Raw genomic sequence first — 25,128 nt, forward strand, 5'->3', positions numbered from 1 at the left:
CTAAGGTTAACAGCATAAAGAAAATAGATCTTGCCTTTGATCACCAAGGAAGTGGTCACCCTCTCTCAGGAGGAAAGGAGAGTTAATCTTTGAGCAGGACACAGAAGTGCTCCATCGAATTGGACCAGGACCTCTGCTTTCATTCAGCAAATCTGTATAAGCTCCTACTACTTATGGGAATCTAGTAACTATACCCATTCCCAAGGCTCTTGGGCTTTATTAGTCAACAAAATAGACACGACTCCCCATCACTGGGGGCTCAGAGTTTTAGCAGAGAAAACAGGCAACATGATGGGGGTAGCAAGAGCTTGGGGAAAAATAAGAGTGATATGAGCAAACTCAGGTGATGGTGGTGGGGTGGGAGGCAGGCAGGAGGGAATAAGGCAATCCTGGCAGATCTCAAGGAGTAATGAACTTGAAGCAGAATAGATCCGGAGGAAGAAGGAAGAGCCGGAGCCAGAGGCCCCCAGAGTGATGGGGAGAGTGTGGGCGGAGAGGCAGAGCAGGCCGGGTCCTCGAAGACTTTGGGACGACTTTGGCTCCTAATGGAATGGTGACCCTTTTAGTGAGTTTTGATGGGATGGGTGATGTCCAATTTATGCTTTTGTTTTGAGTTTTCTTGGGAGGAGGTTAATTTATTTATTTTAGTGAAGGTGCTGTAGTTTGAACCCAGGATCTCATGCATGCTAAGCATGCACTGTATCACTGAGCTACACCCACCCCCTCAATGTATGCTTTTAAAGGCTCCCTCTGACTCTGTGTGGATGAGATTGTAGAAAAGCAAAGATGGAAGAAGTAGGCTAATTGGTGTCCAACAAGGGGTTGAAGGTGGCTCCTAGGAGGGTGGGGAACAGGGAGTATGTGGTTAATGATTTCAGAGTAGCCAGAATTTTCTAACAAGCTGGATTTGCTGTCTGTGTGTGTGTAAGAGAAAGAGAGAGAGAGAGAACATGGTTCCAACATCTGGACCTGGAAAATGGGATGGATGTCCTCTCCATCCACAGGGGATGGGACAAGATGGGGCTGAGCAGGTGGAAAGGGGCTGGAATCAGCTCAGTTCTTCAATGTCATGATTAAGGAGTCTATTAGATATTGCCACAGAAATGCCTAATAGGTAGAGGAGTCTGGGGTTTTTTTTTCTTTCTTTTTAACATTAAAAAATATAATTTAAATGTATTAATTTTATTATGTGAATGGATTTGGAATTTTATTTCATGCCAAGGTATATGTTATAATAGCCAAATGGAAAATATATCAGAAAAGGGGAGAAATGAGGGCTTTCACATAAACTGACTGTCCATAACGTAGGTAAAATTTCAATGAAACAGTCTTCAGTGCAAAAACCTCATCTTGGTGTTACATAAAATTAAATGAAAAAAGACTATGTTGATGTATCATTATTTCATGTTACATAGTAGCCCCAAACAAACACACTGTTTAACTATGAGGCTTGTAGAAATACTATTCACTTTATTGACATAAATACAGAAATGCAGAAAGGTTCTAAGGTAGAATAAGCATCTTAGTGGAAATAATAGAGATCTGAGCATTTCACATGATATGTATGGACTGATTCAAAATTTGGAAAAGTAATTTACACAGTAGAACATATGTATGAATGTGAAAGCAAGATGAATGAAAGAAAAAGAATATGAGTATCAGGGAGAGAGTTCCAAATGGAAAAGGCCAATCAGGGAGTTTTGGACAAATCGAGAAATTGATGGCATGTCAATTTCCAAGTCTGGTTGCTTCCACCAAAAGTATAGCAGTGAGATAGAGGAGAGACCCAGGACCCAACTCCGAGGCACATTCGCAGTAAATATTTGGAAAAAAGAGGAGACGTTGGCAAAAGACCAGCCAGTGGATCGAAAGCAGAGCGATGGGCTGGAGGCCAAGTGAAGCAGGAACACGGGGGAGGAGAAATGGAAGAGCTGGGTCAAATGCTGCCAAAGGGCCACGCATGATGAAGACTAAAAACTGACCACTATATTTAGCAACGTGGGGTCACTGATGGCCTTGACAGAGCAGTTTCCATAGAGCGAGGGATCAGGGGGAAAGCCAGAGTGGGTGCAAAAGGGAATGGCTCAAGAGAATATGCAGACAGTGAGTTTAAACGACTCATTAAAGATTTGCTGCAAAGACATGGGGTGGCAATTGGTGGGGGCCAATTAGAGTCAAGGAGTGCTGTTTGTTTCTTTTAAGAGGATGGACTTTTATATACTGATAGGAGCCAACTAGCAGGAGAACAAAATAGATGAGGTAGTGACAGAGAGGATGGATGTGGGAGTGACAGCCCGGAGAAGATTGTATGGATGGGCCCCCTGGTGACTTTTGGATGATCTGGCTTTCGATGTCACCTGTAATAAGAGGTGGGGAAGCGAGAGTGAGGTCACAGACATCAGAAGGCGAGCGGATGTGCTGGGAGTTGCTGGTGAAAGTTCTCTTCTGTTGGCTTCAGTTTGCTTGGTCAAAGTAGAAAAGTAAACTTACCAGCTGAGGGACGAGAAGGAAGAGTTACTGGAGTCATGAGCAGAAGATACAAAAGAGCCTTCAGGGACAATGGGACAGTGAAAAGAGCAGAGGGAGACGGGGGGAGTGTGCTCCCAGAAAGTTACGTTTTATCTTTGAGGTCCCCAAGTGTTGGATGTGTGATTGCCCTTCCTGCTGTCTACGAAATAAAAATTGAGTATGGTTCAGGGAAAATGCTATTTCATTCTAAGAGGCTGCCTGTTTCTCAGGAACGGTCATCTTAAACTGCAAACACTACAAAAATGTTGAAAAGAAGAACTTGTGTACCCAATGACCCACTATTTTCTATAAATTTGGTTGCTATTTAGTTCCCCTATCAATACCACAGAACCGATACTGCCTAGGATGGAGATACATCGATGCTTAAATGGAAATGAAATCTGTATCTTTTTCCTAAACTCCATGGCTTCCTTAACATCCCATTCCCCTTGGAATTTAGGGGTGTCCGGTATAAGAAATAAGAAACAGTTTGAGAAAATCCCGGCTCAGAATTACACAGCACAACCTCAGCTCAGAAGTATACAGCCATAAAAATGTTTAGAAGCAAAACTCCATAACTACTCTTAAAGAATTTTGCAAACCTGGGCCTGCCCAGATGTTTCCAAACTGGAAAGGTACTCCAATCAGTTGACCGGTACGGGAACCAGAGGCTGGTCAGCCTTTTCTGTAAAAGCCAGAGAGTAAATATTTTCAGTTTTGCAGATCATTTTGTTGTAACCATGCAGGTCTGCAATAAGAAAGCGAAGAGCACTGGGAGACACGAAACAAATGGGCATGCCCACACCCTCCCTTCCACTCAGGGCAGCTTCTCTGTGGTGGGGAGCTTTGCCACAATGACTTGTTTCTTTGTTTCCATTGGTTTCTTTGTTTCCACCTTACTGCTCAAACTCAGAACTTCAAGTGAGCCTGGTCCTTCAGCATCCATGCAGAAAGAAGGCTGAGCGGGGGTGGGGATCCCACCTGACAGAGAAGAGAGATGGCTTGTCACCATGACATGAGACAATCACACCTTCCGGGGTGAAAGGGAACAAAGATAAGGGAGGGGCACAGCAGTGGGACCCCTGGGTCACCTGCCAGGCTTGCTCTCCCTCCACGGCCACCCTGGGGGCCTGGGTGGTGTTGGAACTCAGCTACAGTGATTAGGCTGAGGGGACTCAGGATAAAGGACCCTCCGTCTCCACACCGGGTTCCAAACGCAGCCTCTCTAAGTCTACCCTCTGAATTTCTGGAACTCAGCTGGAAGAATACATGATCAGGCCAGACCCAGAGCCCAAGCCAAACACGACAAGGGTCACGTGGGGTTGTAACCCGGTGCTCAGCGGTCGGGGTCTCCTTGCAAATCTGCAGAAATCCCTGTTCTGCCTCATTCCTGGGAGAAACCCCACATCTCTTCCTGCTCTGTCTGTTCTTCTCTTGAGGCTATTGTCCTGGAGGGATGCAGAGTCCTTGAACCTGGCCCTCCAAACGTACATAAGCAGCCTGTTCAATAAAACAAATTATGCACTTTTTCACATTTGCCAGTTTTTTGATTCCAGAAAGGCTAGGGGACTCTTTCTCACTGTCTCCTGTGCCCCCACCACTTGGTGGCCCTCTCCTCATGGAAACACGATTTCCCACAACTGCACCCTGCCTCCCAGCTTGTCAGAGGGGAGTGACCCACAAAGACACAGGTGTTTGTGAGGATCCTGTCCCCCAGCAGAAAGCCTACTCCTGGAGCCACGGACAGGGATCTGGCCTCCTGAGCCGCTCAGCTCTATTTGAAAGCCTAAACTGGGGACCCCGAACATTGCTGACTGACTTTCTGAGTCACCTGGGCTGGAAGGGCCTGATTTTTCTTTCCAAGAATGGATGTAGCACAGCCTCCATTTTCAGGGCTGACATTCATGACGTATCTAGTTCCCCCAAATGCACCCCAGGAAGGAAAGGCCCTTCCATCCCACTGGTTAGAAACCCAGCCCAGGGGAGTTCCGAAGCACTGCATTGCTGTCAGGTCCAGCATCCCTGCAGAGTGGCCCCTGCCCCTGAATGAGCCCCTTCCCTGGGCTTTCCCTGCCTCGACATGACCACACCCCAGGTGGTGCTGGGGAAGGCAGGGAGTGCAGTGAGGGGAGGGGGGAAGCAGAGCCCCTTGCTCTGGAGTGAGGAGACCACAGAGAAAGGCACACACCACCCCGACCCTATACCCCAAACTCTTAGCCCCGCCAACACAGGGGCCGCTCTGCGCCCTCTCACCGTGGCTCTCCTGTGAGACTGCACCCAACCCGACATCTGGTACCCAAGCCCTACCTCCCCTCTTATGACAGATCCCGTCTTCTTGGAAACTGCCTAGCAGCGCGTATTCAAGGCCGGCAGCGGGCCTGGCGGATCTGCACTTCAGGTGCCCTACCTGGCCAGCCGTGCGTGCCTGGGCTCAGTCCTCTATCTTGCCCACCGGTAGCCTGGGTCCACGTCCGGTGCAAGCGGAGGCCACGGAGCCCAGGCTGATCCCCACACACGGACAGGTGAGGGTGCCCCCGCCCCGCTGCCCCGCTGCCCCGCCCACTGGTGGCAGCAACGCCCCAGCCTCCGGCCGGCGCTACCTGCAGGTCAGGACTTCCGGGCGGCCCTGCCCTCCCCGGCCCCGCCCAGCTGTCCCATAAGCCTCCCCCCACCCCCGTCCTGGCTGCGCCCTGGCTCCCATTGGCTCCGCAAGTTCTGCCCTCGCACAACTAGACTCGGGAGGACGCACGACGCAAGCGCTAGGGGAGGGCCCCGCGGAGTTGCCATGGTTACAGGCGCCACGCTCTGCGCGGGCCGGCGTGCGCTTCTGGGGCGGGTAGCGGGCTCCGGAAGTGTGCAGCTGCCCGGGACCATGGCGGTGCTTGCTGCTGGGGATGGCGGCTTGCTCGGCCGGGCGACTAGTTCTGGCCTGGTCAGTCGGCGGCCGACATCCTGTCTGGGGCGGCGTCCCACAGACGGTAAACGTACGTCCGCGCCGTCGGCGGGGCCGGCGGACATGAACCGGGGTGGGATCGGGGTTGGGGCGGTGGCCGGGGAGGGCTGTGGTGCCGGGGAGCGTGTTGGGGCGGGGCGGGGCAGGGCTTGGGCACAGCCTCAAGCTTTCCTCCCCCTCAGGCAATGGGGCTGGGGCCGCGAGTCTGGGTCGCCCTTGGTGGCCGCGGCCTCCCAGAACCCCCCGGGAAGGGCAGGCGGAGGACCCATCTTAGATGAAGCGGGGCCTTACCCGGGTTTTGAAGAGCCCCAGAATCAGATGTTGGAATGGGGTGGCTTATCAGCCTTGTTTATCTGCAGGGAAATTTCAGTTCCATCCAGATGTTGGTTCCTTCAGTCAACCTCAGGAAAAAGACACAAGGGTCAGTGCCGATAAGCAGTTATCTAGGGCTTGACTCAAAATAAACTATGCGGGGTGTAGGGATGGTAGATGGGACCCTCCCTCTTGAAGTTAGCAGTCTTCTGGGATTAGAGGCCCCAGTTGAGGATTACATCCTCATCTGCAGTAATGGAGCTTGTGAGAAACACACAGAGAAGGGAGGGGTGTTTTGGCGGTAACTCATTACAGAATCCAGGACCCTTGCCTGGCTCTTGTGTAGAAGAGTCTCGCCTTGGATAGGGCAACAGTTATCAAAGTGTATCCAAGGCCCCTGAGGTGCAAGACCATTTTCATAGAAACGCCGGGATGTCACCTGCCTTTTGCACACTCTTGCTCTCCCGAGTTCCTGCGGGGTTTTCCAGGGAAAACCTGGCCTGCGATATCACAAAACAGGGAATGCAGAGGCAGATAGGAGAATTCAGCTCTCACCAGTCCAAAAGAGATTTGCAGAAATTAAAATCACTGCTATTCTTCTCACTAATGATTTTTCTTTTGAAAAATAGAAATATATTTTGTTTAAGAGTATTAATGGTAACATACAGTAGATTGTTAATATTTTTAAGTGAATTCATACACTTTCTCTAACTTCTTATTTAACTTCTAACACAGGAAATAGTGATAGATTAAACTCACATAAATAGCAGCCTTTTGGAGTTCTCAGTAATTGTTAAGAGTGTATAGGGTTCTGTAGAACAAGAAGTTTGAGAGCCCCTGGAGAACGGGTGCTCAGATGCTAGTCGGGTGCTTAGTGGTGTTAGACGGATGCCAAGATGTCTTCCGCAACTGCTCCCGGACTTGAAGTAATTGGCCACATGGAGATGGGTGGGCAGTGCCTCCACTTTACAAACCAGAAGCTGCTGAATGTGTCTGGAGTCTAGGCCATGGGCTGTGCAGGGATTCCCGTTGTATCTGTTCTATCTAAGCCGGGATTCCTGTGCAGAGGCCTGGCCCTGAAGACCCGCTCTCCTTTGCTCCCAGCCAGGTACCTTCTGTGTGACTTCAACCCTCCAGAGGGCTTCAACCTCCTTAGGAACGTCTGCATCCACATTGCCTTCCTCCTGAAGACCCTGCTGAAGATGGAGGAGCCGGTACTGGTGCTATTCCCTTGGGGCCACCTCTACCACTGGCAGAGCCCCGATCCCTGGTCCGACTCCTTTGACCTCCCAAGTCTCAACAGAAACATCCCTGACATTGAGTACGAGCAGTTCGTTGCAGGTGAGGTGGTGGTCATTTAACTGGGGCCAGGTGGTCTTTGTTCTGGTTCCGATCTGAACATCGGGCCATCTTACTTTGGGCTTGTCGGTCTGCTTAGGGGCCCTGCTCATGTTTCCTACACTGCAGGTGAATTTGGTTTTTCCATAGTTTTTTCGGGAAGTCAATTTGAAGTGTATGAGCTCTATGTCCCCTCCCCTCTGAAAACCCTGGCCTCCTGGTGAGATGCAGCGGTGACAAGGAGGCCACTGCCACAGAGGCCCTTGTCCCAGAAAGAGTCGCTCGCTGTGCAGTCAGGGCTGTTCTTACCTGTAGGAAAACACGATGTGTGTGTAGCATGGGCCACGTGCTGGAGAAGATATGTAACTGCCCATCCAGTATAATTTGGTCCTGCTCAAGCTACCCATTTTAAATTTTGTAAGAGGGAAGAGTTCAAGATTTTCTTTGAATAAAGGTATTTAGAGCTTATCAATTTTTTTTAAATTGAAATGTGTTTGATTTACAATGTTTTGTTAGTTTCAGTTATACAGCTGTTTTGTTAGTTTCAGGTATGCAGCATAGTGATTCAGTTGTACATATACATAGTCTATTCTTTTTCAGGTTCTTTTCCATTATAGGTTGCAAGATACTGAATATTCTTCCCTGTGTTCTACAGTGAATCCTTGTCGTTTGTCTGTTTTACATATAGTAATTTGTATCTGTTAATCCCAAACTCCTAAGTTTGTTTTATAAGTCTGTGAGTCTGTTTTTTGTTTTATAGATAAGTCCATTTGTATCATTATTTTAAAAGTTCCACATATAAATGATATCATATGATACTTGTCTTTGTCTAACTTATTTCACTTAGTGAGATAATCTCCAGTTCCATCCATGTTGCTGTAAATGGCCTTATTTCCTTCTTTGTTATGACTGAGTAATATTCTGTTATATCTAAATACCGCATCTTTATCCAGTCATCTGTCAGTGAATGTTTAGGTTGCTTCTATGTCTTGGCCATTGTAAACAGTGCTCCTGTGAAAATTGGGGTGCAGATATCTTTTGGAATGAAGGTTCCCTCTGGTTATATGCCCAGGAGTGGGATTGCTGGATTAGGTGATAAGCCTTTTTTTTTTTTTTTTTTTTTTGTCTTTTGAGGAATCTCCATACTGTTTTCCACAGTGGCTGCAACAAACTACATTCCCACAAACAATGTAGGAGGGTTTCCTTTCCTCCACAGCCTCTCCGGCATTTATGGTTTGTGGACTTTTGAATGATGGCCATTCTGACTGGTGTGAGATGATAACATTGTAGTTTTGAGTTGCATTTCTCTGATAATTGAACGATATTAAGCATTTTTTATATGCCTATTGGCCATCTGTGTGTCTTCATTGGAGAATTGCTTGTTTAGTTGTTCTGCCCATTTTTGGATTTGGTTGTTTATTTTTTTCTTATTAAGTTGTATGGACTATTTATATAGTCTAGAAATTAAGCCATGGTCAGTCTCATCTTTTGCAAATATTTTCTCCCATTCCATAGGTTGTCTTTTAGTTTTACTTATGGTTTCTATTGCTGTGCAAAAGTTTATAAGTTTAATTAGGTCTCATTTATTTATTTTGGCTTTTATTTCTGTTGCTTGGGTTACTTAGATTGCCCTACGAAAACATTGCTGAGATGTATGTCAAATAATGTTTTGCCTATGTTTTCTTGTGAGAAGTTTATAGTGTCGTGTGTAATATTTAAGTCTTTAAGCCATTTTGAGTTTGTTTCTTTTTGGTTTTTTTGCGACTCTAATGTATGCTTTTGATTTGTGGTTACCTTATTCTTCAAATATATCAGCCCATTACTATATCTATTTCCTTTAGACTGATAATCACGTAGGCTCCAACACATCCTAAGAATAACGAAGAAAAAAAAGAAAGAAAAAAATCTACATTTTCTTGCTCCCCTCTCCCATTCCCAACTCTTTTTATTTTGATGTCCTTTTTCATTTTTACATCTTTATGTTTATTCTCTTGCAACTCGTTATTGCATTTCCAACTATGGTTTTCCTGTTTCTATAGCATCCTGCTTCCTTTCTGTTTAGAATAGAACTTTTTAATGTCTCTGTTAGGTTCAATATTGCTGAGTTATCTCACCTCCCCCTCCCACCTTCCCCCCAGGCCTCTGAATCCTCAGTCCAGGGAAGCTAAACCATTCTAGCCTTCATCGGTTCTGGGAAAGCAATCTTCAGAGTGGGAAAAGACATTGAAAAATAATATTCTGTGAGTTGCATTCTACCCTTGCCCAGAGATGAGAAACATCTGAAGGTGGAGGAAAACAGTTGGAGGTGGGGAACACAAAGTCTTTTCTCCTTTTGCTACTGAAGAAATGATTGCTTTTGTAATTAGTGATGATGCCCTTTAAATTGGTGAGATCGAGATTCCACAGCTTCAGCGCCTGTGAATAACCAGCTGGGAGAAAGCTCTCTAGGGCCCCTGCAGTGGGAAAGGCAGCCCCTCTGAGTACCTGTTGTTCTGTATTCTTCCTGCCTCCACACGGGTTCCCTAGGCACCGTGCAGGACGATGCAGTTACCCAAGGTGGAGGACGGGGAGACCCCTGCTGTGTGGCGAGCCACAGAAGCCCACACTTGAAGGACAAAATGTAGAGTAGTGGGGCGGTCATAGGAACAGGGGATGGTTGAGACCCAGGATGGTGTCCTGGAGTCCAGCAGCCAAGGCTGGTGGGGCAGATGGGGCCCTGGGGCATGGGCAGTCCTTGAGGGATCTGAAGCAAAGATAGGAACCAAGAGACTGGATTCGTGTGGGGGTACGGCACCCCTTGGAGGCTGCGGGGCAGCTCAGTGGGCCCAGGGGTAGCAGGCACTTCCCCAAAGCTGGGTTGACAGGTCACAACCAACTCACTGGGGACCGAGAGGCACTGAGTCATTTTTAACTTTTTGTCCCTCTTCCTGGAAAAGAAACTGCTGCCTGTTAAATAGCCTGTGTCGTTAGTGAGAATTAAAGACATGAAGCAAGATTGCCTCAAATGTCATCCATTGTGTAGTTGTTAATAAGGGTCAAATGAAAACTTGAATAGATGAAATGAAGCATTCATCAGAGGATTTGAAACTCCTTTAAAATAAAAATTCTTGCTGCCTTTGTTCTTCATTTCAGGGTTCACTTGGTGATAATAATCATAACCAAAGCAACAGCAAACCCTTACAGAACTCTGTCCTGCTGTTCCAGGAACGCTGTGTTCATGACAACCCAATGAGTTGGCACCACTATGCGTTCCACTTTAAAGGTAAGGACATTCATTAGTCACACGGCTAATAAATGGCAGAGCTGGGACTTGAACCCGAGCTCTCTGGACCCAGAGACCCCTCTCAGCCCCTTCACTGCAGCTCATCACTTGGCATGCCCGACACAGGCCAGCATTTACGAGCAGCGTGACCTTGGCCAAGGCTGCTTCACTGCTTGGTCTCTGATTCCTCATCTGTAGAATGGGGGTGTGGGCAGTGAACTCTGTGAGCTCAGTGGTCACTTCCTCCAGCTCTGCAATTCTACTGCTTTGAGTTAGTATAGTAAGTATCCGAGCCCCTACATGGCCCACACATGGGCTGGCGCTTTGCTAGGCCCTGGGTTACGGAGCAAAGTAAGATCCGCCTGCTCCTCCGAGGAGCCTGTGTCCCTCCACGGCAAACAGCTGCGAGGCCCAGGCTCCCTCGCTGGCGGTCGGGGGCTGGGCAGGAAAGTCTGATAAGAGAAGATGGAGGCAGAGCCCCTCCGGGAACAGTGGTGGCCACACAGCTCTCAGGAGCGAGAGCCTCTGTCCAGGCTGCTGAGAGGGGGATCCTCATGAGGCCAGTAGTCCCCCCAACCTAAGCCCTCAGGACAAAGATCCAGCCATCCCTGCAGTGTCACCATAGAGCCAGTCCATCCTCATCACTGTGCCTCTGTGCTCCTTTGTCCTGGGGCCTCTCTTCCCCCTACACCCAGAAGACTCTTCTCCCTCTCTTCTCTGAGTGCCCCCTCACTTCACCCGTGGTCCCTGCTTCCTGGGCCACCATCACTGGAGTTGACGCTTTGCACCTTAACAACCCCCGTTTGATCAGGAGCCTGGGTTGGCCTCCTTGTGCTCACTTTCCACCTTCAGATGATTGCTCCTCCCCTCGTGGGAGCACATGGAAAACCCAGATCCTTTCCTAGCAGTGCCTGCCACCCTGGCCTCCCTGCTCATCTGCCTCAGTCAGGAGCACCTGGACCACCAGCTCTGTATTGCCTCGCCTCCTACCATCAAGACGTCAAAGTTCATTCTCCTTCCACCACCCAGTATGGTCATTGTAGGGTCTTCTTCTCTGTCAGCCTGAGCCAGCCACCCCCCATTCACCCTACCCCCGGGCTCATACCCGGGCGTGTCTCCACCCAAGGTCCAGCCTCTCTCCTTTAAGTGCCCACCTGTAGCCGTCCAGCTTCTTCTCCACCAGCCTCCCTGGCCCTCCTTCACCCTCACTGGGGCATCATGCGCTGACTCCTCTGCTTTCCTGCCTGTCCACGTTCCTCTTACTTCCACTTCCCCACCTTCCAGCTCTGCATCCACAGTCAGCACTCTCTTTATGACAGACAAAACCCCCTTGAGCCTTGACCTTTTCAGTTCCTCACCAGGCCGACTTCCATCTCGGTTCACCCAGCTCTACTTGTTCTGAGCCTGCAGGCAGCAGGCTCTCCCAGCACAGATTTCCAAGACTACAAATCAATGCCCACCATGTTGCCGCTGCCAGGCAATCCTCCAGGATTTCTCTAGTGAGCACATTTCCCCACTTATCACTCAGTGGTGTCAACATTCTCTGCTCTCTGCACACCTCTAACCTTCCCTCTGTCTCTTCCCTGACTCCCAGCAGATGGCCTTGCCTCCTGCTTCAGAGAGAATGACATGTCACTGGAAAGGAACTCGCTCACCTGCAGCAAACCTGCTCACCTCACCTTTTATCTGTCCCTCTCCCACCTGGACTCTAGCTGTAGTTGTTCTTAATTCAGTGAGTTTAGTTGACATATATATACACAGTTAAAAGCATAGCACACTATCGGCTACCTTCTAGGGGTTACTTTTTCAATTTAACATGGAGTGTGTGATTCATCCACTTCATTGCATGTACCTGCAGTTCATTTGTTTTAACTGATCTTAAATGTTGTGTGTGTGAAAGTAACACAAGGCAAGGGTAAGCCAGGATTCAGGATGCTGGTTACTTCCTGTGAGAAAAGGCCAAGAGCAGGATAGGGAAAGAGGACACAGTATGTCACTGTCAATATTCCTGTTATGATGCTGGGTGATAGGTTCATAACTGTGTCTTATAATATTAATTTTAATACATAAATACCTCTGACAGGCACCTAAGATGAGATTGTGTCATGAACCAAGACATACAATGGGTAATATTACATAATTATTGTTATGTAATCTTGTTATATTATATATTAATCATAATCTTACATTATTTGTTATGGGTTATATATTATATAGATGCATGAATTATATATTATGTGTATAAACACCTACATATGTATTATATACTATCTGCTAAAAAATAAACAGAAGATAATATGCTAGTATATCTTCTATTATGTATTATTTAATAAATAATAACATACTCTATCCTGTTATATGACATGGAACATAATCTTTAATAAAATAAGAAATCTGTCAATATATATTGGTAATTAATAAAATTAAAAAAAACAGCCCGCAGCTTTTAACGCCGACACCGCTCCAGCTGTCACTGTGATTTCTCTTCCCTTTCATGGCCGAGGCCCTCACAGTGCTGTCCGTTCCCCCTTTCATCTCCTTATCCTGAACCTTCCTCCTCCTCCCATCCCATGCTACCTTCTGCCCCGTGGCCCCTCTAGTCACCAGCGGCCTCTGGGGCACTGACCTGCGGGCACGGTCTCAGGCCCCAGCTCACCTGCCTGTCCGCCGCCTCTGCCACCGCTGGTGGGGGCGGGGCGGGGGTCAGAGTGCACCCCTTGTCCTGGAAGAGAACACAGCACAGACTGTGACCAGCAGCAGGTGTGGCCCAGAACTGCAGGACTTGGGGGAGAGCCAGACTGTCTGCATCCAGACCTGGGGCACTTGGAGTGTGAAGAAGCCCCGTCCTCACTGCCCCTGAAGTGAGGAAAACACCCTCAGGTGAGTTAAAGTGCTTATGACCTAGGTCTGTTGGCTGGAAAGGACAAACGGGCCCCTAAGGGGAGGGTAGTTGATGTTCCAGGCCCCACCAAAGCCCTAAGGGCTGGCGGGGAACCAGGCTGGACGCTCCACTGGACCCAGTGCCCCCTCGGGGGTGGGGCCTTCGGGAACAAGCAGAAAGCCCTCTGTCTCTGGGGGGGAACGGGGCAGTGTGGGAGCATCCCTGCAGCGAGTCAAGTGAAGTCAGGGCCTGTGGGATCCATTTGTATGGCCACATCGAGCCTCAGCAGAAGCCACAGCAGGAGTGGATTCCTGTCTCTCCAGCTGTCATCCTCGTGTCTGAGTGCCAGGCTTCAGACCTGATCCCCTGGGGCGCTAGGACAGTTATAGACAGAGGCGGCTCGGGGAGGCCTCAAGAGGGTGGTACTGGCCTTCCTGCCAACACGATTACATGAAGATCAAACAGTCCATCGATGGGAAGAAAATAAGAACCATGGTCACCTCTGGACCCCAAGCTTAGACGTGGTGCATGGGGGACATCTATCGACAATTCAGCGAGGTTCTGGCCAGAGCTAGAGGCCAGGGCAGCAAGCCGGGAGTGACACTGGGGAGCATCATTGTGCAGAGGCTGGACTGGGTGTCTGCAGGCTCCTCCCAGGAGAAGCCTCAGAGTTTGGGAGGTGGCTAACATGGTTCCTTCATGTCACCAGCAAGTGGTGCCACCTGTGGAAAATCAGCTGTGATCCTGAGATGGGTCAGCCCTGGGTGATGTGATAAAGGCTCCTACAAGAGGGGGCGCCAGATGGACAGTGAACCAACCAACAGGCTGATGAGATTCCCACCTGTGTTTATCGTGCTTTCGTAGCCAAGAATGAGGAGAGAGTTGAATGGCTCACCATGAATATTTTAACAACTTTAGAGAGTTCCATGTCTCACTGCATTTAAGTGTCACCTGGAAGAATTCAAGCAGTGTCTAGACCCAGGGGAGGCAAACGGCCTCTCGGTTCCTCTTCAACCTGGCAAACCCAGCAGCCCTCTATGGCCAGACCTTGGCAAGTGCCTTCCCTTGTTATAACAAAACCCTTCCCCCGCACGCCTGTGGTAAGCTTTTGTTTTATTTAATTAATGGGAATGAAGGTACCTTACAGCCTCCACAGACTTTTCCTTAGGGCTTCTCTCCTTAGACCCGGGCCCCCCGCTGCCCTGGGTCCTGCACTGCAGAAGGTTCCCCTGGCCCTGACACTTCCTCTGGCCACGCCCTCCATCGGGTGGAGTCAGCAAGGCCAAGGGGACATGGTCATTGGCTCCATCCCATGCTCTAGAAACCCAGGACGCCGAATGCCCTGCCTCAGCAGCCCCTGACCCATTTCTAGTGCCTGCACCGGCTCTCCCCGGAGTTCAGATTCCCAGGACTCACAGAGAGGCCAAAGGGCAGCTGTTTGCATGGAGGTTATAGGCAGAGCCCGGACGTGAAATCTGAGTGTCCCCCTGTGCACATCCAAGGCCACTTATGGCAAGGGATGGACCCAGCATTGGGAAGAAAAGGGTCAGGCTAGTGATCAGAGTCTGGGAATCAGCTCTCCCCACACACTCACTTTCTTTGCAGGACTCCCCTGAGTCTGGTTGTTCTAATTTTGAACCTGGCCTTCCCCCTTATAATGAATGTATATTTGTAAAGGCAGGACTTTAGAACCTACTGCACTTAAAATGTTTAGATATATAGAATGTGAGCTCCCAGGTATGCTCTGGCCCTGCACTTCCAAGGGTCCAGAGCATTTATGTTGGCTCTACTGAGACTGTAAGTGGCAAAGACCATCTCCAGAGAGGAGGGGCTCCTGCTTCACAGTCCGAAGTCAGGATCTTCTGAGCGGATAAAACAATGGACACTGAGACCCTCAATTGTAAATTGATTTAGAATAACGCCAAAGGTGTGTATGACGTGTGTGTGCGCACGCACGCACCTGGGGAATTGTGTGGTACATGACTGTGAGTGTGTGCGTGGCTGTGCGCGCACGCGCCTGGGGATGTGTGTGGTTGTGTGTATGCTATGTGTGTGTGTGGTACATGAGTCCATGTACGTCTGTGTGTAGGGAATGTATGTGGGCCAGAGTCAGTGCATCTGCACGTGTGTTTGTGTGTATGTGCATGCATTAGTATTAACAGTAGAAGCTGTCCTTTAGAATTATGAAGTAGTAAAATTTGTATGATGTCTTTTGCTGTATAATTCAAAATTAAAAAAATCTTCAGTCACTAGAAATTTATTCCCCCCCGATTCTGACTTTATTTTTCCATATTGATATGTCTTCATTTTACTGATGAAGAAACTTAGCTTAGAGATGTTAACTGACTCAACCAAGGACATGGAGCTCGCGCACCCAGGGCCAGGACGCAGTCCAAGCCACGCTGCTCCAGAGGCCTGGAGCCCTACTCAAGATCACGCGTTGCCTCTTGGCGGGGGAACAGATTCTGATGGGCTGTGGCCAGCGTGCAGGCTGCCCAAACGGGACACGGGAAGCCGGGCAGAGAGTACCAGACAGCAGAGAAGAGTGAAGCCCTGCTCAGAAATTAGATAGGTTCCTAGGTCTTGGATGAGTAAAGAGGCTCACTGCTCATCCTTGATCCCTTTGCTGGTGGCCAAAAGGGACCAAGGTCCACGAGAGCACTTCTGGGAGCTGCCTGCCAAAACCTGCAAAAGGACTGCTCAGGACTGGCTCTGCAGTAGGAGCAGAGGAAGGAAATGTCACCTCTTGGTGGACATTATTGGTGATGGCAGTAGGAGGCCTAGCAGCCTCGGTATAGTGGTGGCAGGACAGGGTCCTAGTGGATGATCGTTTTCACCTCTCTTAAAAATCATTGCTTCATATATTGTATCCATTTTGTGGTTTATTTTAGGGTGGTAAATATGGTCTCTGTTACTCCATATTAGCTGGATTGATTAATTTTTTTATTGTTAATTTTCTCTTCAATGATTTGGAAGCTATATTGCCTTTTAATGAAAATTCTCTCTAAATTTTTATAAATCATCTCTAAGTTCATAACTTTATATGTAATTGGACCAGTATTCCTATAACACTATCAAAACTGAAATAACCTATTAGATCCTGTTCCTCAATAATGATAAATTTAGCATATTTTACCTCTCTGCTCTTCCAGATTGTGTGTGTGTGCGCGCGCGTGTGTGTGTGTGTGTGTGTGTGTGTGTGTGTATGTGTCCTCCAGTTACTATGTTTAGACAGTTGCTTCCAGTTTGTTATATTAACAATGAAATATAGCTATAAACTTCCTGGATTTCATTGCTCACTACCACTATTTAATACCATGTCTTTCCCACTTTTGAGTTATTTACTTATCGGGATTTTCAAATCAACTGGACACATGATTGGCTAAGTTTTTTCGAGAAGTGGACTTGGAACACTTTCATGTCTATATGAAGCTTTATGTTCTCCTCCTCAACAACTCTCAGGGTGTTGTTGATGGCCCAAGCCTTGTTTTAAAATATGGCATTGTTTTTCATCACCAAAAAACCAAAAAAGTTTTCTTGATTTAAATTGCTGTCTTTTTATGACTGGCTAGTCTTTTCTGGTGGATAGAGATTTACTTAACCTTCCCCCTTCTTTTCGCCATAACTCGGATTCACTGAGATGCATGTTTTTACCATTTCTCAGACGGGCTTCCGCTTTGACTTCCACTTTAAACCATCACCCCACTCTTTTGCTCCATGCTTATTCCTGAAAAAGTGAGCTCTCTATCGGATTAAAGGTGGTTCCCGTCAGAGATGTGTGGCTCCCTGTCCAAAGGTCCAAATGAAGAGAAAAGGAAAGATTCCTGTTTCTGGTGGTTACATTTTGTCAGCTTAGAGATCTAGTTATCCGTGTGGCTGCGGTGGAATCTGCAATATCTTGGCTCAGAGTTTCCTTTTTCTGGCTTACTAGGGGAGCCGCAATAGCTGGGGTCACGGCGCTGTGGCCGTTGTCAGGATCCCGGGACTGAGGCAGCCCCTCTCCCCCCTTGTTATTTTGATCTTGCAAACTGGGCCCCAGCTATGCGAACCCTGCATCTGGCGGCCAGGATCGCCCCCCACGTGACGTGTCCCCAGTTCCTCGGCGTCCCTCACTGCTATCAGCTAGCTCCAGTAGGGTGCGAGCTGGCTTCCACTGCGGTCTTTCCTCCTTCCTCTCCAGGCAGGCCGTCCTTTCCCACTAGATGTCCCTATACTTTCTCTCCTGTGCTACATAAGCTGAAGGAATTCCTCAGGGTTTCCAGCAGGTACATGGCGCTCTTCTATGTTTGGACCCCTTCAGTGCTTGTAGTGGAAATTTAGGAGGTGGAAAGGAAGAGCTTGGGGGTTCTCCGTATCTAGGGGCTCCCTATCCAGCAGATTCAACTAACTGTGGTTTGAAAATATTCGTGAAAAAACAGTTTCAAAAAGCAACACTTGAATTTGCCATCATTGACAACTACTTACATAGCATTCATGTTGTATTAGATACAGTGAGTAATCCAGAGATGATTTGAAGATATAGATAAAGTACATGGGAGGGTGCACATAAGTTCCATGCAAGTCCTATGCCATTTTATACAAGAGGCGTCAGCATCCATGGATGTTGACTTCAGGGGGGAGTCCTGGAACCAGTGCCCCATGGTTACCAAGGGATGACTAGAAGTCCAGGCTCCTTATCCCAGCCTGTCAGGTCCCCATGTGGTCTGAAACCTACCTGTACCACACTTCCCTTGTCACTCTCCTCCAGCCCTGGCAGACTGTCCTTTGATTTTTGAACAGGCCACACTCACTGTGCTTCATATCTGGCCCCTAGAAATACCCGTTACTTTCTGAGCATGGCTCTGCTTTCACAAAAAGGGCTGCATTGTCACTAGAGAAGACACTGTGGAATTTCCTTTAAAAACTGAAAATAGACTTAACTCATGATCCAGCCTTCCCACTCCCGGGCATATGTCAGAAGAAAACTCTAATTCAAAAAGTCACATGCACCTCAATGCTCAGAGCAGCACTATTTATAATAGCCAGGACATGGCAAAAACGCAAATGTCCGTCGACAGCTGACTAGATAAAGATGTAGTAGTATATTTATACAAAGGAATACTACTCAACCATTAAGAAGAACAAAATAATGTCATTTGCAGCAACATAGATGGATGTAGAGATAGTCATTCTAAGTGAAGTAAGCCAGAAAAAGAGAAGAATGCCATATAATATCACTTATATGTGGAATCTAAAAAAAGACACAAGTGAACTTAACTACAAAAGTGAAACAGACCCACAGACATAGAGAAACAAACTTACGGTTACCAGGGAGAGAAGGGGATGGGAAGGGATAAATATGGTAATTGGAAAAGTGTCCCTCTTGGAGAGTTATGGAAATGTTAGCTATCTTGATTGCGATGATGGTTTTCTGGGTGTAGACATCTATCAAATTCATCAAATAGTACATGTGAAATATGTGTAATTTACTATACAGGAATCGTACCACAATAAATATGCCTGTAAAAAAAAAAACAAGAAAATATTGGCGGCATTGTGTCCTACGTTTTTATGTGTCTTTAGTGAGTGGGTCTTCAATTTTCCGGTCTGCCATATTTTCTGAACCAGAAGTGCCCTCCTTCCCTTTTCTTTGATAAACTGTCAGTGGGTGGCATTTATTCCCGTGGCTTCAACTGCTCTCTGTCCACTGATTAACTGTCAAATCTTTTCCAGCAAGGACATTTCATTTCAGTCCCAGAAATATACTTATAATTGACAAGTAGACATTCCCACTTGTTTAGCCCATAAAAATCTCAAGCTCTGTGTGTTTGAATTTACACTCGCTCAGAACTAGGTTTACTTCTTCAAACAATGGCATGTCTACTTGTCAATTATAAGTATATTTCTGGGACTGAAATGAAATGTCCTTGCTGGAAAAGATTTGACAGTTAATCAGTGGACAGAGAGCAGTTGAAGCCACGGGAATAAATGCCACCCACTGACAGTTTATCAAAGAAAAGGGAAGGAGGGCACTTCTGGTTCAGAAAATATGGCAGACCGGAAAATTGAAGACCCACTCACTAAAGACACATAAAAACGTAGGACACAATGCCGCCAATATTTTCTTGTTTTTTTTTTTACAGGCATATTTATTGTGGTACGATTCCTGTATAGTAAATTACACATATTTCACATGTACTATTTGATGAATTTGATAGATGTCTACACCCAGAAAACCATCATCGCAATCAAGATAGCTAACATTTCCATAACTCTCCAAGAGGGACACTTTTCCAATTACCATATTTATCCCTTCCCATCCCCTTCTCTCCCTGGTAACCGTAAGTTTGTTTCTCTATGTCTGTGGGTCTGTTTCACTTTTGTAGTTAAGTTCACTTGTGTCTTTTTTTAGATTCCACATATAAGTGATATTATATGGCATTCTTCTCTTTTTCTGGCTTACTTCACTTAGAATGACTATCTCTACATCCATCTATGTTGCTGCAAATGACATTATTTTGTTCTTCTTAATGGTTGAGTAGTATTCCTTTGTATAAATATACTACTACATCTTTATCTAGTCAGCTGTCGACGGACATTTGCGTTTTTGCCATGTCCTGGCTATTATAAATAGTGCTGCTCTGAGCATTGAGGTGCATGTGACTTTTTGAATTAGAGTTTTCTTCTGACATATGCCCGGGAGTGGGAAGGCTGGATCATGAGTTAAGTCTATTTTCAGTTTTTAAAGGAAATTCCACAGTGTCTTCTCTAGTGACAATGCAGCCCTTTTTGTGAAAGCAGAGCCATGCTCAGAAAGTAACGGGTATTTCTAGGGGCCAGATATGAAGCACAGTGAGTGTGGCCTGTTCAAAAATCAAAGGACAGTCTGCCAGGGCTGGAGGAGAGTGACAAGGGAAGTGTGGTACAGGTAGGTTTCAGACCACATGGGGACCTGACAGGCTGGGATAAGGAGCCTGGACTTCTAGTCATCCCTTGGTAACCATGGGGCACTGGTTCCAGGACTCCCCCCTGAAGTCAACATCCATGGATGCTGACGCCTCTTGTATAAAATGGCATAGGACTTGCATGGAACTTATGTGCACCCTCCCATGTACTTTATCTATATCTTCAAATCATCTCTGGATTACTCACTGTATCTAATACAACATGAATGCTATGTAAGTAGTTGTCAATGATGGCAAATTCAAGTGTTGCTTTTTGAAACTGTTTTTTCACGAATATTTTCAAACCACAGTTAGTTGAATCTGCTGGATAGGGAGCCCCTAGATACGGAGAACCCCCAAGCTCTTCCTTTCCACCTCCTAAATTTCCACTACAAGCACTGAAGGGGTCCAAACATAGAAGAGCGCCATGTACCTGCTGGAAACCCTGAGGAATTCCTTCAGCTTATGTAGCACAGGAGAGAAAGTATAGGGACATCTAGTGGGAAAGGACGGCCTGCCTGGAGAGGAAGGAGGAAAGACCGCAGTGGAAGCCAGCTCGCACCCTACTGGAGCTAGCTGATAGCAGTGAGGGACGCCGAGGAACTGGGGACACGTCACGTGGGGGGCGATCCTGGCCGCCAGATGCAGGGTTCGCATAGCTGGGGCCCAGTTTGCAAGATCAAAATAACAAGGGGGGAGAGGGGCTGCCTCAGTCCCGGGATCCTGACAACGGCCACAGCGCCGTGACCCCAGCTATTGCGGCTCCCCTAGTAAGCCAGAAAAAGGAAACTCTGAGCCAAGATATTGCAGATTCCACCGCAGCCACACGGATAACTAGATCTCTAAGCTGACAAAATGTAACCACCAGAAACAGGAATCTTTCCTTTTCTCTTCATTTGGACCTTTGGACAGGGAGCCACACATCTCTGACGGGAACCACCTTTAATCCGATAGAGAGCTCACTTTTTCAGGAATAAGCATGGAGCAAAAGAGTGGGGTGATGGTTTAAAGTGGAAGTCAAAGCGGAAGCCCGTCTGAGAAATGGTAAAAACATGCATCTCAGTGAATCCGAGTTATGGCGAAAAGAAGGGGGAAGGTTAAGTAAATCTCTATCCACCAGAAAAGACTAGCCAGTCATAAAAAGACAGCAATTTAAATCAAGAAAACTTTTTTGGTTTTTTGGTGATGAAAAACAATGCCATATTTTAAAACAAGGCTTGGGCCATCAACAACACCCTGAGAGTTGTTGAGGAGGAGAACATAAAGCTTCATATAGACATGAAAGTGTTCCAAGTCCACTTCTCGAAAAAACTTAGCCAATCATGTGTCCAGTTGATTTGAAAATCCCGATAAGTAAATAACTCAAAAGTGGGAAAGACATGGTATTAAATAGTGGTAGTGAGCAATGAAATCCAGGAAGTTTATAGCTATATTTCATTGTTAATATAACAAACTGGAAGCAACTGTCTAAACATAGTAACTGGAGGACACATACACACACACACACACACACACACACACACACACGCGCGCGCGCACACACACACAATCTGGAAGAGCAGAGAGGTAAAATATGCTAAATTTATCATTATTGAGGAACAGGATCTAATAGGTTATTTCAGTTTTGATAGTGTTATAGGAATACTGGTCCAATTACATATAAAGTTATGAACTTAGAGATGATTTATAAAAATTTAGAGAGAATTTTCATTAAAAGGCAATATAGCTTCCAAATCATTGAAGAGAAAATTAACAATAAAAAAATTAATCAATCCAGCTAATATGGAGTAACAGAGACCATATTTACCACCCTAAAATAAACCACAAAATGGATACAATATATGAAGCAATGATTTTTAAGAGAGGTGAAAACGATCATCCACTAGGACCCTGTCCTGCCACCACTATACCGAGGCTGCTAGGCCTCCTACTGCCATCACCAATAATGTCCACCAAGAGGTGACATTTCCTTCCTCTGCTCCTACTGCAGAGCCAGTCCTGAGCAGTCCTTTTGCAGGTTTTGGCAGGCAGCTCCCAGAAGTGCTCTCGTGGACCTTGGTCCCTTTTGGCCACCAGCAAAGGGATCAAGGATGAGCAGTGAGCCTCTTTACTCATCCAAGACCTAGGAACCTATCTAATTTCTGAGCAGGGCTTCACTCTTCTCTGCTGTCTGGTACTCTCTGCCCGGCTTCCCGTGTCCCGTTTGGGCAGCCTGCACGCTGGCCACAGCCCATCAGAATCTGTTCCCCCGCCAAGAGGCAACGCGTGATCTTGAGTAGGGCTCCAGGCCTCTGGAGCAGCGTGGCTTGGACTGCGTCCTGGCCCTGGGTGCGCGAGCTCCATGTCCTTGGTTGAGTCAGTTAACATCTCTAAGCTAAGTTTCTTCATCAGTAAAATGAAGACATATCAATATGGAAAAATAAAGTCAGAATCGGGGGGGAATAAATTTCTAGTGACTGAAGATTTTTTTAATTTTGAATTATACAGCAAAAGACATCATACAAATTTTACTACTTCATAATTCTAAAGGACAGCTTCTACTGTTAATACTAATGCATGCACATACACACAAACACACGTGCAGATGCACTGACTCTGGCCCACATACATTCCCTACACACAGACGTACATGGACTCATGTACCACACACACACATAGCATACACACAACCACACACATCCCCAGGCGCGTGCGCGCACAGCCACGCACACACTCACAGTCATGTACCACACAATTCCCCAGGTGCGTGCGTGCGCACACACACGTCATACACACCTTTGGCGTTATTCTAAATCAATTTACAATTGAGGGTCTCAGTGTCCATTGTTTTATCCGCTCAGAAGATCCTGACTTCGGACTGTGAAGCAGGAGCCCCTCCTCTCTGGAGATGGTCTTTGCCACTTACAGTCTCAGTAGAGCCAACATAAATGCTCTGGACCCTTGGAAGTGCAGGGCCAGAGCATACCTGGGAGCTCACATTCTATATATCTAAACATTTTAAGTGCAGTAGGTTCTAAAGTCCTGCCTTTACAAATATACATTCATTATAAGGGGGAAGGCCAGGTTCAAAATTAGAACAACCAGACTCAGGGGAGTCCTGCAAAGAAAGTGAGTGTGTGGGGAGAGCTGATTCCCAGACTCTGATCACTAGCCTGACCCTTTTCTTCCCAATGCTGGGTCCATCCCTTGCCATAAGTGGCCTTGGATGTGCACAGGGGGACACTCAGATTTCACGTCCGGGCTCTGCCTATAACCTCCATGCAAACAGCTGCCCTTTGGCCTCTCTGTGAGTCCTGGGAATCTGAACTCCGGGGAGAGCCGGTGCAGGCACTAGAAATGGGTCAGGGGCTGCTGAGGCAGGGCATTCGGCGTCCTGGGTTTCTAGAGCATGGGATGGAGCCAATGACCATGTCCCCTTGGCCTTGCTGACTCCACCCGATGGAGGGCGTGGCCAGAGGAAGTGTCAGGGCCAGGGGAACCTTCTGCAGTGCAGGACCCAGGGCAGCGGGGGGCCCGGGTCTAAGGAGAGAAGCCCTAAGGAAAAGTCTGTGGAGGCTGTAAGGTACCTTCATTCCCATTAATTAAATAAAACAAAAGCTTACCACAGGCGTGCGGGGGAAGGGTTTTGTTATAACAAGGGAAGGCACTTGCCAAGGTCTGGCCATAGAGGGCTGCTGGGTTTGCCAGGTTGAAGAGGAACCGAGAGGCCGTTTGCCTCCCCTGGGTCTAGACACTGCTTGAATTCTTCCAGGTGACACTTAAATGCAGTGAGACATGGAACTCTCTAAAGTTGTTAAAATATTCATGGTGAGCCATTCAACTCTCTCCTCATTCTTGGCTACGAAAGCACGATAAACACAGGTGGGAATCTCATCAGCCTGTTGGTTGGTTCACTGTCCATCTGGCGCCCCCTCTTGTAGGAGCCTTTATCACATCACCCAGGGCTGACCCATCTCAGGATCACAGCTGATTTTCCACAGGTGGCACCACTTGCTGGTGACATGAAGGAACCATGTTAGCCACCTCCCAAACTCTGAGGCTTCTCCTGGGAGGAGCCTGCAGACACCCAGTCCAGCCTCTGCACAATGATGCTCCCCAGTGTCACTCCCGGCTTGCTGCCCTGGCCTCTAGCTCTGGCCAGAACCTCGCTGAATTGTCGATAGATGTCCCCCATGCACCACGTCTAAGCTTGGGGTCCAGAGGTGACCATGGTTCTTATTTTCTTCCCATCGATGGACTGTTTGATCTTCATGTAATCGTGTTGGCAGGAAGGCCAGTACCACCCTCTTGAGGCCTCCCCGAGCCGCCTCTGTCTATAACTGTCCTAGCGCCCCAGGGGATCAGGTCTGAAGCCTGGCACTCAGACACGAGGATGACAGCTGGAGAGACAGGAATCCACTCCTGCTGTGGCTTCTGCTGAGGCTCGATGTGGCCATACAAATGGATCCCACAGGCCCTGACTTCACTTGACTCGCTGCAGGGATGCTCCCACACTGCCCCGTTCCCCCCCAGAGACAGAGGGCTTTCTGCTTGTTCCCGAAGGCCCCACCCCCGAGGGGGCACTGGGTCCAGTGGAGCGTCCAGCCTGGTTCCCCGCCAGCCCTTAGGGCTTTGGTGGGGCCTGGAACATCAACTACCCTCCCCTTAGGGGCCCGTTTGTCCTTTCCAGCCAACAGACCTAGGTCATAAGCACTTTAACTCACCTGAGGGTGTTTTCCTCACTTCAGGGGCAGTGAGGACGGGGCTTCTTCACACTCCAAGTGCCCCAGGTCTGGATGCAGACAGTCTGGCTCTCCCCCAAGTCCTGCAGTTCTGGGCCACACCTGCTGCTGGTCACAGTCTGTGCTGTGTTCTCTTCCAGGACAAGGGGTGCACTCTGACCCCCGCCCCGCCCCCACCAGCGGTGGCAGAGGCGGCGGACAGGCAGGTGAGCTGGGGCCTGAGACCGTGC

The 25,128-nt window shown here is 47.8% G+C and overlaps 2 protein-coding genes across 32 annotated transcripts in view; one reads left to right on the forward strand and one right to left on the reverse strand.

The window, feature by feature from the left end:
* The window catches only part of LOC135320582 (uncharacterized), a 61,052-nt gene extending 55,955 nt beyond the window's left edge, over positions 1 to 5,097 (reverse strand). For 20 of the 26 annotated variants that reach the window (XM_064483749.1, XM_064483750.1, XM_064483728.1 and 17 more), the window contains exons 1-2: positions 4,916 to 5,097; positions 3,111 to 3,489 (exon numbers count right to left, since the gene is read on the reverse strand). The gene's annotated coding sequence lies outside the window, so the exon portion shown is untranslated. Of the gene's footprint in view, positions 1 to 34; positions 1,378 to 3,110; positions 3,490 to 4,815 lie in introns of those variants that run through there. The other 6 variants (XM_064483738.1, XM_064483735.1, XM_064483730.1 and 3 more) reach the window with 6 other exon arrangements.
* A 159-nt stretch (positions 5,098 to 5,256) lies between these two features.
* LOC135320564 (GDP-fucose protein O-fucosyltransferase 2-like) lies at positions 5,257 to 12,778 on the forward strand. 6 transcript variants are annotated; one of them, XM_064483680.1, is made up of 5 exons: positions 5,279 to 5,492; positions 6,878 to 7,114; positions 9,250 to 9,416; positions 10,244 to 10,373; positions 11,971 to 12,778. In XM_064483680.1, exons 1-3 carry the CDS (start codon positions 5,294 to 5,296, stop codon positions 9,255 to 9,257), a joined length of 444 nt encoding a protein of 147 aa, XP_064339750.1. In that variant the 5' UTR covers positions 5,279 to 5,293; the 3' UTR covers positions 9,258 to 9,416; positions 10,244 to 10,373; positions 11,971 to 12,778. The 6 variants fall into 6 exon arrangements, with proteins under 6 accessions (XP_064339749.1, XP_064339747.1, XP_064339746.1 ...); XM_064483681.1 differs by having other exon boundaries at positions 9,250 to 9,351; XM_064483677.1 differs by lacking the exon at positions 9,250 to 9,416 and having other exon boundaries at positions 5,273 to 5,492; positions 10,316 to 10,373.
* The last annotated feature ends 12,350 nt before the right edge of the window (positions 12,779 to 25,128 follow it).

Source organism: Camelus dromedarius, unplaced genomic scaffold (genome assembly GCF_036321535.1).
Source record: "Camelus dromedarius isolate mCamDro1 unplaced genomic scaffold, mCamDro1.pat HAP1_SCAFFOLD_197, whole genome shotgun sequence".
Taxonomy (NCBI): Eukaryota; Metazoa; Chordata; class Mammalia; order Artiodactyla; family Camelidae; genus Camelus; species Camelus dromedarius.